Source organism: Leptodactylus fuscus, chromosome 11 (genome assembly GCF_031893055.1).
Source record: "Leptodactylus fuscus isolate aLepFus1 chromosome 11, aLepFus1.hap2, whole genome shotgun sequence".
Classification (NCBI taxonomy): domain Eukaryota; kingdom Metazoa; phylum Chordata; class Amphibia; order Anura; family Leptodactylidae; genus Leptodactylus; species Leptodactylus fuscus.
Window position 1 is genome coordinate 78,462,871 of NC_134275.1, and position 19,001 is coordinate 78,481,871.

Consider the following 19,001-nt stretch of genomic DNA (forward strand, 5'->3'; position numbering starts at 1 on the left):
TCCGCCTGCTGTCAAACTACTACTCCCTTTGTATAGCCAGTGTGGAAGGCAACGGGTGGGACGTATGTGACAACAGATATATCACATAGGGCACAGGTGGTCATAAATCTGTCACCTAAGGACGCCACATTTGCTAAATTTTGGTGTAAAGAAAATGAGGCCCCGTGTGCTAAGTTGTCCTGCAGAAGACTCCATGGCACAGCCAATAAAAGCTGATGGCTCCAGCCAGCCCACATACAGGTGTATCAGGGCCCATCTGCAGGAGACAACCCCTTTAAGACCCAAATGATATAGAAATAAAAAAAAATGAGGAGGGAATCACTAAACCGAGAAACGTAAGAAAATAATAATGTACCAGCTATTCACACCGGCTAGGCTTTATATGAGTCTCTGTGTCTCCCTCTAGTGTCCACCACTTTGTACTGCATATTTGTTATGCCATGGTCACATTTTGGCCTTATTAACAAGAAACACGGCTCAGATTTACTTGAATAGTGTAAACTTAGACAGGCAGTCTGATACTACACCAGATTTACCACAGTGATTAATTATAATTCTGATACTACGCCAGGTTTATCACAGTGATTGATCATAAGTCTGATACTACACCAGATTTATCACAGTGACCGATCATAAGTCTGATACTACACCAGATTTATCACAGTGACTGATCCTATGTCTAATACTACACCAGATTTATCACAGTGACTAATTAAGTCTGATACTTATGAAGCAAAATGTGCATTAAAAATGGATGTGTGTGTCTGTTCTTAGCACCCATTAGATTCTTCAAAAATGTTAGATCCTTATGTGAAAAAGGCCTTATGGTATATATAATATTTCATAGGATTAGTTAACCCATCAGTATGTTTTGCAGTGTGATAGGCAACCTGCGCAAATCCACATCACCATGGGGACTCTACAAACACTATTCATGTACCTCAGAGCTTTAAGGCAAGTGCTGACTATGCTCACCTTGCCGGCCCTTCCCCTATAGCCGTTCTTCCTAAACTGCTACAAATTTTTTTTATTATTATTATTATTGTAATTTTGGCCTCTATGACAGTTGTACTGGCAGCCTCCACTAGAGGGAGCTGGATGCATATATATATATATATATATATATATATATATATATATATATATATATATATATATATAGACTAACACAGGTGTTATATAGTTAACTCCTTCTTTATCTCTGATTATGGCCACATGACAGGACTATATGTAAGGACATATGGTCATTCACATGTGGTTGCAATCCAATATGGCTGCTTATTATAGTACCTGCAAAATGAACGGGGTTCTGACTAATTCACACATTGCAGAAAACAATCTGCAGCAGTAAAACTTTGTTCTCAAAAACTCCCGTTTTTAGAAATTGCAGCATGTCAATTATATCTGTGTAAAGGCTGGCATTTTCCGTATAGGTATAATAGAGGAAAACTGAGAAAACGCAATGAAAAAAAAGCTTTGTGTTTAGCCTGAACTAAAGTTTGTCCTGCAAGAATGTAGTCCTTCCTTAGCTCCCTCAATGGTCGTAATGCCCAAACATCCTAAGGGCTCGTTCCCATGATGTAATGCGCCATGCATTTATACACGTGTCAGAGTGTGAGCGCTCAAAACATTCATTTCAATGGGTGTCAGCTCACGCGCGCTACACATTGAAATCAAGGGGTTAAAAAGCCTCCCATTGATTTCAATGTGTAGCGTGCATAAGACCGAACCCACTGAAGTCAATGGGATTCTGTTTCACTACGCTCACTCTGACACATGTTTACGTGTCAGAATGAGCGGTGCGTCACTCCATGTGAACGCAGCCTTAATGGGTTAATGACGGCTTCCTTCAGTGGATCAGGAAAGATCTGCGACAACTTTGAGGGTCATAGAAGTCAGAGCCTGGACCAGGTGTGTGTGTGTTGGGGGGTCCTCTGTAACTCTGGTTGGCCGGCCCGACCCTGACATATGAGACATACACGAGACTCCTGCAGGGTCAGCGAATTTCATCAGATGTTTATTTATTGAGCATGAAACAAGATTCAGCAAGTTCTAAATTTGGGATCTTCTTCATTTACTTCCTCCAGACGTTGCGCTCGTCTTCCCTTATCTCAGTCCGTCTCTTCTTCCCGTTTTCCACCCTTGTCCACCCTCCTCTTATTCTGCTGCGTTCCCTGGACCTGCAGGAAGGAGACACATTGACCGCTGTGAGTGGCCATATCTGCTCTTAGCAGCCCCAAGGCCCATCGTCTCTCTTAGCACACGGATAAGATGTACAGCACTGTATACAGCCCCATTCTTAAAGGGGTTGTCCAGGACCTAGTAAAATTGGATGCTGATGACCTATGCACAAGGTAGGTCATCAATATCAGATAGATCAGGTCTGACACCCGGACCCCATCCTGATCAGCTAATACTGTATGCCAGGTACTCAGCCAGATCGAGCTGGGACAATGGGACAAGAGCCTATAGCATATGGTCAGGGCGCTGTATACTGTGCTATAATGTGGATTCCGCTCCATAATCTGCCCCCTCTGTGCCCGTGTGACAGAGCCCTAACTGTGCCCTTAACATATAGGAACCTATTAGGAGTGTCCCTAAAAGTTGGATTGTTGACTGTTTCCAATAGATCGGTTCTTTCCAGTACACCAGACATTTACCATTCTGATGGTCTAGGGTGCAAAGTCCAAGTGCAATGGCAGAGATGTGGAGGAGTCTGAGTCTAGGGGGAGTAACACCAAGGAAATGCAATAACCGCTCCATCTCCACATCAGCGTGGGCACAGATGAAGTAGCCCCGGGACACTCAGGTCAAAGTGATAAAGGTGCAAGTATTCCTAGGAAGACTTCTTCCCAATATTTGCCCTGAATATTGGACCCTCTAATAATAAGCCCACAACCCCCGAGTAGTTATCCCTGGACCCTGGCAGATTCCTGCTGGGCCTTCAGTCGCACAATGTCAGGTTGCTGTGAGATGATTGTAAAGCTCTGATTCTTTCCTCCATCATGCAGGGGATAATCGTGCACATCAGGGAGAGTGTGTGTCTACCATGCACATCTATCATGCAGGCAGAGAATGCCCGGACACGAGGACAGACCGTGATATTTCTCACTCCACACTTGCAGAATTAGTTCCCTAATTTATCAGATGTTCTCGCTCAATAACGAATTACTAAAAGAAGTGCAACGTACCGCAGGTTAGCTTTAGGTCCCAGATGCCTAGATGGTGGTTTGGGGTGGTCTGGTCGTTGCATTTTAAATTCTATTGCCCCAAGATTTAAAGGGTTTCTCCATGATCATGACCACATTCAGATTTGTGAACAAATTTTGCAAAGTTTTAAAGATTTCCTCTACTGGTGACATCGGTTGTCTCCAGGGTCGGCGTTGGGGGGGCAGACTGGGCAATAGCAACCACTAAACGTGGTATATGGAGGTCTATGTGCTGGGACCCCATGACTTATCAGAACAGGGGTCCCAAGTCCCCCATTTGCACATAACGGCAGTCGCACATGCACAGGGGGAAAGCCGGGACTGTACGTTCTCTATGGCAATACGTTGCAGCGCGGTGCTGATATCTCTTTCAGTGTTTCTTCATTGGACTGATTTACAGACTTTTTTCCTTTTTTTCGATTCATTTCTCAACAATCACATGACCAGTTCCCGTAAGCTCGCCCTGTGTACACATGGGGGGTGCAGAGCTTTGGCCTTGGCATAGGGAGAGTCTGATGTTTACTCTTCTCTAAATCCCTGTAATGCTGAATGGAATAACCTGCAACTATTGCCCAAGATCCATAATCCGGCACCCGGTGCGAGACGTACCGTAAATCAAAGCGGAGCATTGTCCTGGTGTCCGCCCCATGTACTGCTTAGCCCTCAGATACAGGTAGAGCTTTTACCAGCAGTGCATTGGACCTGTAGTGGCAGGGGGCCATCCGACATCATGCTTCAGGCAGGGGGCCATCCGACATCATGCTTCAGGCAGGGGGCCATCCGACATCATGCTTCAGGCAGGGGGCCAACCGACATCATGCTTCAGGCAGGGGGCCAACCGACATCATGCTTCAGGCAGGGGGCCATCCGACATCATGCTTCAGGCAGGGGGCCATCCGACATCATGCTTCAGGCAGGGGGCCATCCGACATCATGCTTCAGGCAGGGGGCCATCCGTCATCATGCTTCAGGCAGGGGGCCATCCGACATCATGCTTCAGGCAGGGGGCCATCCGACATCATGCTTCAGGCAGGGGGCCAACCGACATCATGCTTCAGGCAGGGGGCCATCCAACATCATGCTTCAGGCAGGGGGCCATCCAACATCATGCTTCAGGCAGGGGGCCATCCGACATCATGCTTCAGGCAGGGGGCCATCCGACATCATGCTTCAGGCAGGGGGCCATCCGTCATCATGCTTCAGGCAGGGGGCCATCCAACATCATGCTTCAGGCAGGGGGCCATCCGACATCATGCTTCAGGCAGGGGGCCAACCGACATCATGCTTCAGGCAGGGGGCCATCCAACATCATGCTTCAGGCAGGGGGCCATCCAACATCATGCTTCAGGCAGGGGGCCATCCGACATCATGCTTCAGGCAGGGGGCCATCCGACATCATGCTTCAGGCAGGGGCATGCATACATATCATAGGGCCCCAAAAGTCGCAATTTAATGGTCGTGCACTAAAAATGTTGCTTTTGATATACCTTGTATCAATCAGTCATCATGTCATACAGTGATAAATCCCCCGATACGGCACTGAGTGATAAAACTTGCTGCCAACAGCCACCACTAGGGGGAGCTATGTGGCAATTACTATAGCTGCCAATAAACAATGTCAAAGCTGTGAAAATCTCCTTACTCTATGCTCCCCCTAGTGGTGGCTGCAGGAATATGCAGTGAATTAGTGTCAGAAAGCTGGGGGAGCATCAGTGCCAGGCCCCCTGACCCTACAGGCCCCATAGCAGCTGTGGACTGTAGTCTGTGGACATGATAGGTACACCACTGGCCTCAAGCATGTAGCAGAGCTGACATTGCTTACCTAATGAGTGAGCATAGTCCTAGATAAAGGGTTTATCTGCTTCCTACATCCCCTTTCTTATGGCCTATTAAGTCCTGTGGCGGTCTCACTGGGACAGCTACCTATTAAAGGGATTGTCCCACTATGGACCCGATCTGCAGGTTGGGTATAAATGTCCAACCACTAGGTGTCCCAGCCACGAATCACAGGAACGGGGATCCATACGTTCTCCTGAGAGGGGGGCGGCGATTACAACCAATGAGGTCTTTACTGAAACTTGAACAACTTTGAAAAAGAATCTAGAAAGAAGAACAGATCTTGAAGACGCCACTTATTGTCTTCAGGCGGCGGCCCGTGCTAGGGAAGTCTCCCTCTCCCACGCACAGGATCAGTCACAGTGATGTAGGGGTTGTCTCTGCATGATGGACCCCACTTACTGGGAACCAATACTTCTTCTATAGTCCTCCAATCCAGGACTCTACTCTAAGTTCCTCCAAGTTCTGATGCTCGGCCTGTTCTCGGTCTGCCCTTCCAAACTATTGAAGGCTTCTTGCTTATAGATGAACAACCACATAGCACCTACAGATTGGTTGTTGCAGCCCCAACACTCTGTGAGTCCTCATCTATGGTAGGACCACCGCCCCCTAGTGTTCTGGGGGTTTACACATATATATGGCCAATACTGTGATCTCCGGCAGCCTCATAGAAGTGAATGGAGCGACGGCCGCTTTACAGGCCAAATCTATGTAAGAAATCAAAAACCATAAAGGGTGGCGCCATCTGTTGTAGATCTCTGTAGATTCAGCATGTTTTACACATTTTGGACTTTCCCTTTCTTTTGACTTGGTCTATGGACTTCCTCCTGCCGTTCTGTCCATCTTCTCTTATCTTAGCCCGTCCTCCCTTGTCTAAATATTTGGCTGCTCTCCTCTCTGCCTCAGTCCTGGGTCCGGCACCATGGGGATCTCTACTCTGCTGTGTTGTCTACTATGGGCGACCATATCCTCCATCGGGGATGCACAAAGTCCATCGTAAGTTCCAAACTCCAAATATATTGTATCTATATTATATTCTAGGTGTTATGTAACCCTGCGCTCAGCTACCCTCCCCTGCTGGTATATTCCCCTCTGCGCACTCCCTGTACTTTCTCTATATATCCTCCTACACCTTGACTTTAACTCTTCAAGGGGATTCTGCAAGCAGGTTTATACTAAAACACGTTATACATAAACCAGTCACTGGTCAGTTACCCAGAGCTGATGTCAGGACTCATGACTGGGGGCAGCTCTGTAGGGGCTACTACATTGTGTTGTATGGGTGCCATATTGTGCCCAGATACAACCAGTTTCCAAATTAAAGAAATATACAATGCTGTTTAATACAGCACTCAATATCTGTCACAGTGCCATAGAGTGCCCAATAATAGCAGTGTCATAGAGTGCTCAATAATATCACTGCCATATAGTGCTCAATAATATCAGTGCCATATAGTGCCCAATTCTATCAGTGCCATATAGTGCTCAATAATATCGGTACCATACAATGCTGTTTAATACTGTGCTCAATAATTGTTATAGTGCCATACAGTACCCAATAATAAGTGTCATATAGTACCCAATAATATCAGTGCCATATAGTTCCCAATAATATCAGTGTCACACAGTGCCCAATAATATCAGTCATACAATGTCCAATAATATTAGTATCATACAGTTCCCAATAATAACAGCGCTATATAGTGCTCAGTAATAGGTTTAACACAGTGTCTAATAATAGCAGTGTCAAACATTGTTTAAAAGTAACAGTGCCACATAGCGCCCAATAAAGTGTCACATATCAATAATATCAGTGCCTGCTAATAACAGTATCTTACAGCCCCTAATAATAACACTACCATACAGTGCCCAATAATAACACTACCATACAGTGCCCAATAATAACACTACCATACAGTTCCCAATAATAACACTACCATACAGTGCTCAATAATAACACTACCATACAGTGCTCAATAATAACACTACCATACAGTGCCCAATAATAACACTACCATACAGTGCCCAATAATAACACTACCATACAGTGCCCAATAATAACACTACCATACAGTGCCCAATAATAACACTACCATACAGTTCCCAATAATTGTTACGTTCGTGTCTGAGTCCAGACCCAGATTCCGGATTGCAGGTTGCACCGCTAAGGAAACAGGGGAGGGAGACTATCCCTGGCACTACGGTGGCTAGCTAGGCCCTGCCTACGGGTGGCGGACAGCTGTCCCCAAGCTAATCTTGGCCCCGATAACTCCTGGCTCTCTAGCACGAAGACCTAGCAGACAGATAGGGAAAGAGCTATAGGAGAGCTAGGGACTGGGGTTTCTAAAGTGGTGACCCCTACAGAAATCCAGGTGCAGCTGCAGACAGACAAACGGGCTAGGAGGTGCTGGACTACAGACACGCAGCACAACACAAAACAAGAAAATGAGGAGAGGGACAGTGGAGAGGTGAGGAAAGGGTAAACACAGGACTGGGGCAAAACACTGGAACCCAAAACCTCTCAAACCACAAGAAAGTGCCAGGCACACAGAGCAGAAGGACAGGGTGTGAGGGAACAAACCAGATACACACAACAGGCAACTCTCACACCACTTCCTAATCAGTTGGAACTTTCACCAAAAACAATCCTCCTCCGAGAGCCAAGAATCCTAAGGTGTAAACCACGAAAACCGGCAACATGTGGGGCCAGCCCTCTTCCTTAAAAAGGCCCCAGAATCCTCCCATAGGATGATGGCAATATTAAACTCCTGAGGTTCGATTCCTGGAACCTCGAGTATGCTAAGAGGACTGACACCAATACCAAACCAGATGGTCCAGTGGCAAAGCAACCACCAGCAAAACATAGGAGCCCGGATCAAATCCCCAGCTGACACACACACACACACACACCAACATATACAAACAACCAGGTCATGACAATAATAACACTACCATACAGTGCCCGATAATAACACTGTCATACAGTGCCCGATAATAACACTACCATACAGTGCCCGATAATAACACTACCATACAGTGCCCGATAATAACACTTTCATACAGTGCCCAATAATAACACTACCATACAGTGCTCGATAATAACACTACCATACAGTGCCCGATAATAACACTTTCATACAGTGCCCAATAATAACACTACCATACAGTGCTCGATAATAACACTACCATACAGTGCCCGATAATAACACTACCATACAGTGCCCAATAATAACACTACCATACAGTGCTCGATAATAACACTACCATACAGTGCCCGATAATAACACTACCATACAGTGCTCGATAATAACACTACCATACAGTGCTCGATAATAACACTACCATACAGTGCTCGATAATAACACTACCATACAGTGCCCAATAATAACACTACCATACAGTGCCCAATAATAATACTACCATACAGTGCTCAATAATAACACTACCATACAGTGCCCAATAATAACACTACCATACAGTGCCCAATAATAACACTACCATACAGTGCTCAATAATAACATTACCATACAGTGCCCATTTCTCACTTGGAGTCCTGGACTATACTATCCTTCCTTGAAGTCTTGTGGCCATGAATGGCTTATGGCTTTCTCCTCCTTGGTTACTTGTGTTACTATAAACATAATAAGGCTTTTTCTTTCGCAGTCCCTTTCTGCAGTCTGTCTTGTACGTTGCACATTGATCTCCTGCAGATACCGCCATAGTATGATGAGAAGTGGGAGGTCTATGGAAGAGTATTCTGTGTGCAGGGAGTGGGAGGAGCTAAACTGTGACATCATCTCTTATCAATAGTGATGCAATGATGGGTCAGTGGTGTTATCTATAGAGGAGGCCACTACTGGAGGATTATGGTATTACAGAGTTGACGTTTATCTTTGCAGCAGCTCCACCACACTGGTGCAGGGTGTCCCCTCTGTGATGTCCAGAAGCCCTACTAGGGATATCCCTTTACAATAAAAAATGCCAAATAACTTAAAATACTTCCTCCTGAGTCCTCAGTCCTCCTACTTGCCTCCATCTTATATGCAGGTTCCTGATTACTGCCCCTCGTCTTCTGCACCGAGGTGTGAAGGAAACCATATGGGTGCAGGTGGAGGGTATTCCTCAGCGCACCGGTGATGTTACAGTGGTAATGTACCTGAGGAACCAGAAAAACTATGTAGAATGTTCCGGTCAATATACTGTAACACTGAACAAAGCCAAGGACTACATCGCCAAACAGGACATAGAGGTATGGACAATGCAATCTTCTACCGCGCCGTCCTCTGCACCATAATCTACTGCAACATCTTCTGCTCCATCATCTACTGCTCCATCTTCTACTGTAACATCTACAGTTCCAACTCCTACTGCTGCATCCTCTACTGCTCCATCTTCTATGGCCCCATCTTCTACTTCTCCATCATTGTCTTCTACTATCCCATCATCTCCTACTGCTTGTGACATATCTTTCGTCTATACTTCAGAAGTAAACATAATACTCATAAACGTAAACTATCCTGCGCTTACTGGGATTCCACAGATTCTGGCCATCTTGTTTCTCGTGGCTTCAGCAGGGATTTCTTATATATTGTACATCTCCAGAATCACTCACTCCTGCCTTGTGTCCTTAGCTCACTCCTCAGATGGCCGCACTGTGTCAGCTGGACGAAAAGAAGGAAGGACGTTACGTTCAGCTGGTAGTAAGTAGCACCGCTATCTCCTCAAAAGTTCAAGTGATCTCCATACCTGTGTCCTACAAACAAGGCTACCTCTTCATCCAGACCGACAAGAGTATATATACTCCTAAGGAAACAGGTATCTATCTATCTATCATCTATCTATCTATCTATCTATCTATCTATATATCTCCTATCTATCTATCTATCATCTATCTATCTATCTCCTATCTATCTATATATCTCCTATCTATCTATCTAACTATCTATCTATCTATCTATCTATCTATCTATCTCCTATCTATCTATCTATCTATCTATCTATCTATCTATCTATCTCCTATCTATCTATCTATCATCTATCTATCTATCTAACTATCTATCATCTATCTATCTATCTATCTCCTATCTATCTATCTATCTATCTATCTATCTCCTATCTATCTATCTATCTATCTATCTCCTATCTATCTAGCTATCTAGCTATCTCCTATCTATCTATCTATCTATCTATCTATCTATCTATCTCCTATCTATCTATCTATCTATCTATCTATCTATCTATCTATCTATCTCCTATCTATCTATCTATCTATCTATCTCCTATCTATCTATCTATCTATCTATCTCCTATCTATCTATCTATCTATCTATCTATCTCCTATCTATCTATCTATCTATCTATCTATCTATCTATCTATCTCCTATCTATCTATCTATCTATCTATCTCCTATCTATCTATCTATCTATCTATCTATCTATCTATCTATCTATCTCCTATCTATCTATCTATCTACCTTCTATCTATCTATCTATCTATCTATCTATCTATCTATCTCCTATCTCTCTATATATCTCCTATCTATCTATCTATCTATCTATCTATCTATCTATCTCCTATCTATCTATCTATCTATCTATCTATCTCCTATCTATCTATCTATCTATCTATCTATCTCCTATCTATCTATCTATCTATCTATCTCCTATCTATCTATCTATCTATCTATCTATCTATCTATCTCCTATCTATCTATCTATCTATCTATCTCCTATCTATCTATCTATCTATCTCCTATCCATCTATCTATCTATCTATCTATCTATCTCCTATCTATCTATCTATCTATCTATCTATCTCCTATCTATCTATCTATCTATCTATCTATCTATCTATCTATCTCCTATCTATCTATCTATCTATCTATCTATCTATCTATCTCCTATCTATCTATCTATCTATCTATCTATCTCCTATCTATCTATCTATCTATCTATCTCCTATCCATCTATCTATCTATCTATCTATCTATCTATCTATCTATCTCCTATCTATCTATCTATCTATCTATCTATCTATCTATCTATCTCCTATCTATCTATCTATCTATCTATCTATCTCCTATCTATCTATCTATCTATCTATCTATCTATCTATCTATCTATCTATCTATCTCCTATCTATCTATCTATCTATCTCCTATCTATCTATCTATCTATCTATCTATCTCCTATCTATCTATCTATCTATCTATCTATCTATCTATCTCCTATCTATCTCCTATCTATCTATCTATCTATCTATCTATCTATCTATCTATCATCTATCTATCTATCTATCTATCTATCTCCTATCTATCTATCTATCTATCTATCTATCTATCTATCTATCTATTTATCTAGCTCATATGATGTGTATTTTTCATACTCGGATCTTTCCATCCAGTTAAATTTCGGGTGTTTGCTCTGGATCACATGATGAGACCCTCGGCAGACGTTATCACCTGCGCGGTGTCTGTGAGTAGTCCTGGACTTACAATATCTTTATACAGATCTGTATTGTAGATACTGAGAACAAGTTGATGTCTTTGGAGTGGAGACCATGTCCAGTATATGCCCGGAACATATAAGAACAAAAAACTTGCGAGTCTTCAGTAGATGATACCTTTTTTAATGGCTAACTCATATTGATGACAGAATAGGACGTTTCGAAGCTCTTTGGCTTCTTCTTCAGATATAACTAAGAACACTTTCTGCAGGCTGCATATATATGTACAACAGGATACAGGAATAGGATTTCAGGAGGGGGGAAGAGGCTTATTAGTATATACAGGTAAACAATTCACAGTTCCCAGGTTCTTATCTTTATGTCTTAGTTCAGTGATTTCTATAGCATGACATGAACCCATGTGAAACATTCATTCCATTCTCCAGAGTGTTAAATAGGGTCATGCACTTGTATTCATGAATGTGTCTCTGTTCCCTTGATTTAAAATTCCCTCTTAAAATGAAAATTTTCATGTGATCGGTGATATTATGTTCTCTAATTGTATGGCGATGTGCGTTCATTCTCATTCTATGCTTCTGTCTGGTCTCTCCAACATACAGATTTTCAGTGGAACATTTGGTGCACATTATTACATACACTACATTAGGTGCGTTACAGGTGAACATACCCGGGGGAAACAGCGACTGATTCATGAATACAAGAGCATGACCCTATTTAACACTCGGGAGAATGGAATGAATCTCTCACATGGGTTCATGTCATGCTATAGAAATCAATGAACTAAGACAGCCATAAAGATAAGAACCTGGGGACTGTGAATAGTTTGCATGTATATACTAATGAGCCTTTTCTCCTCATCAGTTAGCCATTAACCCCTTAGCGACCCTTGACGTAACTTTACGTCATGGGTCGCATGGGGATGTATGGAGCGAGCTCACACGCTGAGCTCGCTCCATACACGGCAGATGCCGGCTGTATAATACAGCCAGGACCTGCCAATAACAGCAGCGGTCGGTGCCCGAGCCGATCGCTGCTGTTAACCCTTTACACACTGCGGTCAAACGTGACCGCAGTGTGTAAACGGCGCCGGCGGCATGGGCGCCGCCATGTTTCCCCGATCGCCGCCCTCCTGAACGTCACATGAGGGCGGTGATCGGTTGCTATGACAGCCGGAAGCCTATTGAAGGCTTCCAGGCTTGTCTCTGCACGAGATCTATTAGACGATGCCAGAGGCAGCCTCTAATAGAAGTGCTGGGATTCTGCTATTCACTGCAGTACTGTAGTATTGCAGTGAATAGTATGAGCGATCAGACCCCCTAGGTTTCAAGGTACCTAAGGGGTCTGATCATAAATGTAACAGAAGAAAAAAAAAAGTTTTTAAAAGTATTAAAAAAATAAAAAAAATATAAAAGTTCAAATCACCCCCCTTTCCCTAGATTAGCTATAAAAGTAATTAAAGAACATTAAACATAAACATATTAGGTATCCCCGCCCTCCAAAATGCCCGAACTATTAGAATATTAAAACATTTATCCCGTACTGCGAACGGCGTAGCGGCAAAAAAAATAAAAACCGCCAAAAAGCGTTTTTTTCAACACTTTGCCTCCTATAAAAAATTTTATAAAAAGTGATCAAACCATCAGATCTTTCCCCAAATGGTATCAATAGAAACATCATCTTGTCCCGCATAAAAAGACACCACAACCAGCTCCATACATGGAAATATGAAAAAGTTACAGGTGTTAGAACATGATGACACAAAAAATTTTTTCTATTTTGCAAAGTTTATCATTTTTTTAAAAGTATCAAAACATTTCAAATACTATATAAATTTGGTATCACCGCGTTCGTACTGACACGTAGAACACAGGTAACATGTCATTTGTGCCAAACAGTGAACGCTGTAAAAATTAAACCCATAAGAAAATGGCGCAAATGCATTTTTTCTCCAATTGCACCTCATTCTGAATTTTTTTCCAGCTTCCCAGTACATTGCACAGCATATTGAATGATGCCATTACAAAGTACAATTTGTCCCGCAAACAATAAGCCATCATGTGACTCTGTGAACTGAAAAATGAAAAAGTTATGGCTCTTGAAATGTGAGGAGGGAAAAACGAAAATGCGAAACCAAAAAATGGCCGGGTCCTTAAGGGGTTAAAAAAGGTATCACCTACTGAAGACTCTCAGGTTTCTTGTTTTTTATATTTCATACCCACTGGCTAACATGGTACAAAACCAAACGGAACATATAGGAAGAGGTTGTCCAAGCTCTAGGACTTCCACCATTTTTAGGCTACTAATCCACTCAATAGATGATTATTCGCTCTTCCTCCTCTCAGCTTCCCCTTATGCTATTCAGGAGAGCTGGACCCCCCCCCCCCCACACCCAATTAGACCTACATTATAATCTATTAACCATCTTCAGTCGAGATCCGAACTTGTTGTATATTCAAGTCAACACCATTTCTTTGACCCCACCAATGAAGTCTTTAGATACGTCTCCATTTCAGGTTCTCTGTAACTGGAGATAGTCTTTGCAGTGATTGTCCGCGTTAGAAGACAAGCCATTGCTATGAACATGGACACCATGTAATACTTCATTTCTCCTGTGGGGGTGCTGCAGGGAATTTGAGCACTGCCAGGTTTTGTGATAGGTTACAGATCATCTCTGGGGGACCCTGTAAGGGGAGGACTTTGTGATCTGCTTATTATCAAGAGAGTCCTAAAAAATAGTAGAGTACCACTTTAAGTGATGTTTTTCTGTCTCATTTGGGTGGAGACCTTTGATTTGACTTTGGACTGCACTTGTTTGTTGTCGGCTCTGTAGTTTGATGACCTTTGACTAGGAGACGACTCCAGATTTATTTTTGCTCTGGGATTGCTGCTGAGCCAGTTATCGCTCAAATACAGAACTATGCAAAAAATTTAGGCAGGTGTTGAAACAATACTTCTAGAAATAGAAGGGTTAATGGGTTATTTTTGTGAAGTGAATGAAGAAAAGAGAAATGTAAATCCTATCAACATTTGGAGGAGGAGGAGACCTGGAAGTGATGATATGGCTGCCACAGATATAGCCCTGATCTCATCATCATCCAGTCTGTCTGGGATGACATGAAGAGACAGACGGATTGGAGCGAGTAACATCCACAGAAGATCTGGGCTTAGTTCTCCAAGATGGCGGCAACAACCTCCCTGCACCATTAGACTTATAGGGTTATTATATAGCACTGGCAACAGGAATATTCGCTGAGGGTGAAATAAAGCCTGACTACAACTACGGCAGCGGGCAGGGGAGTGCTCTGGTTTCTGACCAGTACAAATAGCAAATGTCTGATCTTCTACCTAATTTTTCCTCTTTTTCCAAATTTATTTCCATCTCGAATTCTATTCCTGATCTTGACATTACCCAGAATGCCGAGGGCTTACAAGTGGCAAGTTTCCAAAAGAAGGCGAATTTAATAAATGAAAATATCCAGATTCCGGATATCTCAACGTGAGTCCTGGCAATGTCTCTGCTGATCTGGAGATACTTCATGGTTTATAGCCGTCCCTCATACACAGCTGTAACTGCGCAGATATCTCCTATCTATCTATCTATCTATCTATCTATCTATCTATCTATCTATCTAATATCTATCTATCTATCTATCTATCTATCTCCTATCTATCTATCTATCTATCTATCTATCTATCTCCTATCTATCTATCTATCTATCTATCTATCTATCTATCTATCTCCTATCTATCTATCTATCTATCTATCTAATATCTATCTATCTATCTATCTCCTATCTATCTATCTATCTATCTATCTATCTATCTATCTATCTATCTCCTATCTATCTATCTATCTATCTATCTCCTATCTATCTATCTATCTATCTATCTATCTATCTCCTATCTATCTATCTATCTATCTATCTATCTATCTAATATCTATCTATCTATCTATCTATCTCCTATCTATTTATCTATCTATCTATCTATCTATCTATCTATCTATCTATCTCCTATCTATCTATCTATCTATCTATCTATCTATCTATCTAATATCTATCTATCTATCTATCTCCTATCTATCTATCTATCTAATATCTATCTATCTATCTATCTATCTATCTCCTATCTATCTATCTATCTATCTATCTATCTCCTATCTATCTATCTATCTAATATCTATCTATCTATCTATCTATCTATCTCTCTATGTCCTATCTATCTCCTATCTATCTATCTATCTATCTATCTATCTATCTATCTCCTATCTATCTATCTATCTATCTATCTATCTCCTATCTATCTATCTATCTATCTATCTATCTATCTATCTCCTATCTATCTATCTATCTATCTATCTATCTATCTCCTATCTATCTATCTATCTATCTATCTATCTATCTCCTATCTATCTATCTATCTATCTATCTATCTCCTATCTATCTATCTATCTATCTATCTATCTATCTCCTATCTATCTATCTATCTATCTATCTATCTATCTCCTATCTATCTATCTATCTATCTATCTCCTATCTATCTATCTATCTATCTATCTATCTATCTCCTATCTATCTATCTATCTATCTATCTATCTATCTATCTCCTATCTATCTATCTATCTATCTATCTATCTATCTCCTATCTATCTATCTATCTATCTATCTCCTATCTATCTATCTATCTATCTATCTATCTCCTATCTATCTATCTATCTATCTATCTATCTATCTATCTATCTCCTATCTATCTATCTATCTATCTATCTATCTATCTCCTATCTATCTATCTATCTATCTATCTATCTCCTATCTATCTATCTATCTATCTATCTATCTATCTATCTCCTATCTATCTATCTATCTATCTATCTATCTATCTCCTATCTATCTATCTATCTATCTATCTATCTATCTATCTATCTCCTATCTATCTATCTATCTATCTATCTATCTATCTATCTATCTATCTATCTCTCTCTCTCTCTCTCTCTCTCTCTCTATCTATCTATCTATCTCCTATCTATCTATCTATCTATCTATCTATCTATCTATCTATCTCCTATCTATCTATCTATCTATCTATCTATCTCCTATCTATCTATCTATCTATCTATCTATCTATCTATCTATCTCCTATCTATCTATCTATCTATCTATCTATCTATCTATCTCCTGCACAATCTATATGTATTTAGGCACAGTCCATATATAATGTGAATGTTTCTGTACATTCTTTCCTCCCGTAGCCCCGGGATATGGCGGATCACTGCGTATTTCACCTCCGCTCCTGAATCAAACTCCACAGCTGATTTTGAAGTGAAGAAATACGGTGAGTTTCCAGAAGTTTCTATCATCGAGCATTCCTGTCATACCCGGCTCAGGCTAACCCTAATGGTGAGGTCACTAGCTGACGTTGCCCATTGTATCCTCATCTGTAGCCCATTGGGGTCAGTTCTGTCACCCCCCGCCTGTATTTCTCATCCATTGCTGAATTGTCCATGTGTCACTTGTCATTTTTATTTATTTGTCTGTTTTTTTTTAGTTCTGCCCAATTTTGAGGTGAAGATAATTCCGGAACTTTCTTATTTTCTGATTTCTGACAAGGAATTTAAAATCAAAGTTGAAGCCAGGTAACACGTCACATCAATGACCGGAGGTTTATGTATATGCTGGTGCTTTACAGACATGTGAACATGGCCATACTATCCGGGATCCGTGGAGTTACTTCCATAACCTTCCTCTCTTGTCTCTGACGTATTCAGATATGTGTATGGTGAGGACGTGAATGGCATCACTTACTTACGCCTCGGGATAATAGGGCAGGACGGGCAGAAGACTATGCTGCATGGCTTGGAGCAGAATGTGAAGGTGCTTAAAATGTATTTCCATATACAACAAAGTATCAGCGGCTCAGACATATACAGTGCCTTAATGAGCTAATATGTAATAAAGTAATAGACTATGGTATGGCCAATGGGATTTTAAAAAACTCCACTACTTAAAGGGGATCTGTCACCGGGTCTGAAAAGCTGAATGACCTCCACCATCTAATCGGCGCTGTCGCCCTGAGCATGTAGGTGTTTTGTTTATCCAAATCCGTTCAGCCGTTCCAAAGATATAAGCCCTGTTAGTGTTGACACAAAACAGGGTTTACTAGCCAGGTGACTCTGCCTGACACACAGTACTCATAGGCTCCGCCCCCAGAGACCCTACAGTGTTACCGCCCACAGTGTGCATCCACACTAACAGGGCTTATATCTGTGGAATGGCTGAATGGATTTGCATAAACAAAACACCAAAATGCTCAGATTGACAGCACCAATCTGTTGATGGATGTCATTGGGCTTTTCAAACCTGTGGTCAGGAGTTTTGCGTTTTCACAATATTAATGGTGCATCCCTAGAATAGGCCTTTAAAACCCCTTTAATTGGTAGTTCAGCTCTTGAAGGGGTTGTCTTGGTTTAGATAAATGATGGGAAATCATGAGTTAATAAAGAAAGGTCCTTGAGAGCGGTAAAGAGTGTCTCCCTCGCTGGAGGACCCGACAGGAAGAAATTTGTAATACTTCATATCTCCTGTGGTGGTGCTGCAGTGGAATTGCACACTTGCTCCCAGGGTTCCCTCCCAGGTTATCATTGGAATAACATTAGTGAGGCTCCCTACGAGCACCTGAAAAATGGATTATACAAAGTGGACGTCTTACAAAAATATAGTCCTGTAAGTTTCATGAATAATTCCCTGACTACTTCCTGACTTCCAGCTGACGAGGGGAGAGGGCATTGCCGTGGTGAGGAAGGAGGACATTGTAAAGAAGATTAACCAACCAGAAGGAAACCTAGTGGGCTCCACCTTGTACATTGCAGTCAGTGTGATGGAGACAGCGTGTAAGTCCCACTGCGTACATACAAGACCGTAATACGCACTACAGAGTATATTTGTCTTCTTGATGTTCCCCATCAGACTATAAGACTTAAAGGGATTGCTTTCAGGATTGCAAAACCATTGTTGCTTTTTTTTTCCCCCAAAAGCGCGCCACACCTGTCCACTGGTCGTGTGTGGTATTGCAGCCCAGTCCCATTCATTGTCTATTAAGCAGAGTTGCAGTATCAGACACCACCTGTAGATGGGCAGCCATATTGTTCTAATCCTGTACAGTTCCTTTAAACTTTTGTAGCAGTAATTTGAACTGAAGCAAAAATGGTTCAATATGTATCAAGATATGGCCAATATAAAGCAACATGCCACATTGTGGCGCACCCTACACCTAGTCTAGTCGATACCACAGTAATAAATCTGTCCCCAAATGTTTCATTTGGTGAGATGTTCCTCAGATTCTATGGTGGGATGTTCCTCAGATTCTAGCACCGTCCAATCAATGCTGTCAGTGTCATGTTTTATCCGGACACACCCTTTTGACAAGGGGAATGGTAACTCCCATCTGTCAGTTCATTGAGAAATATCAATGAGGACCAACGGAGGAGCTGAGGA

General features: G+C 41.8%; 1 protein-coding gene across 1 annotated transcript in view; it reads left to right on the forward strand.

The window, feature by feature from the left end:
* The first annotated feature begins 5,963 nt into the window (after nt 1–5,963).
* LOC142184432 (complement C4-like) overlaps nt 5,964–19,001 on the forward strand; it is a 45,689-nt gene continuing 32,651 nt past the window's right edge. Inside the window, exons 1-9 of the mRNA XM_075259295.1 lie at nt 5,964–6,041; nt 9,093–9,294; nt 9,677–9,860; nt 11,449–11,519; nt 14,925–15,007; nt 16,760–16,842; nt 17,056–17,143; nt 17,276–17,381; nt 18,274–18,397. Of these exons, the coding sequence (XP_075115396.1) occupies nt 5,968–6,041; nt 9,093–9,294; nt 9,677–9,860; nt 11,449–11,519; nt 14,925–15,007; nt 16,760–16,842; nt 17,056–17,143; nt 17,276–17,381; nt 18,274–18,397 (1,015 nt within the window). The 5' untranslated portion in view covers nt 5,964–5,967. The remainder of the gene's footprint in view (nt 6,042–9,092; nt 9,295–9,676; nt 9,861–11,448; nt 11,520–14,924; nt 15,008–16,759; nt 16,843–17,055; nt 17,144–17,275; nt 17,382–18,273; nt 18,398–19,001) is intronic.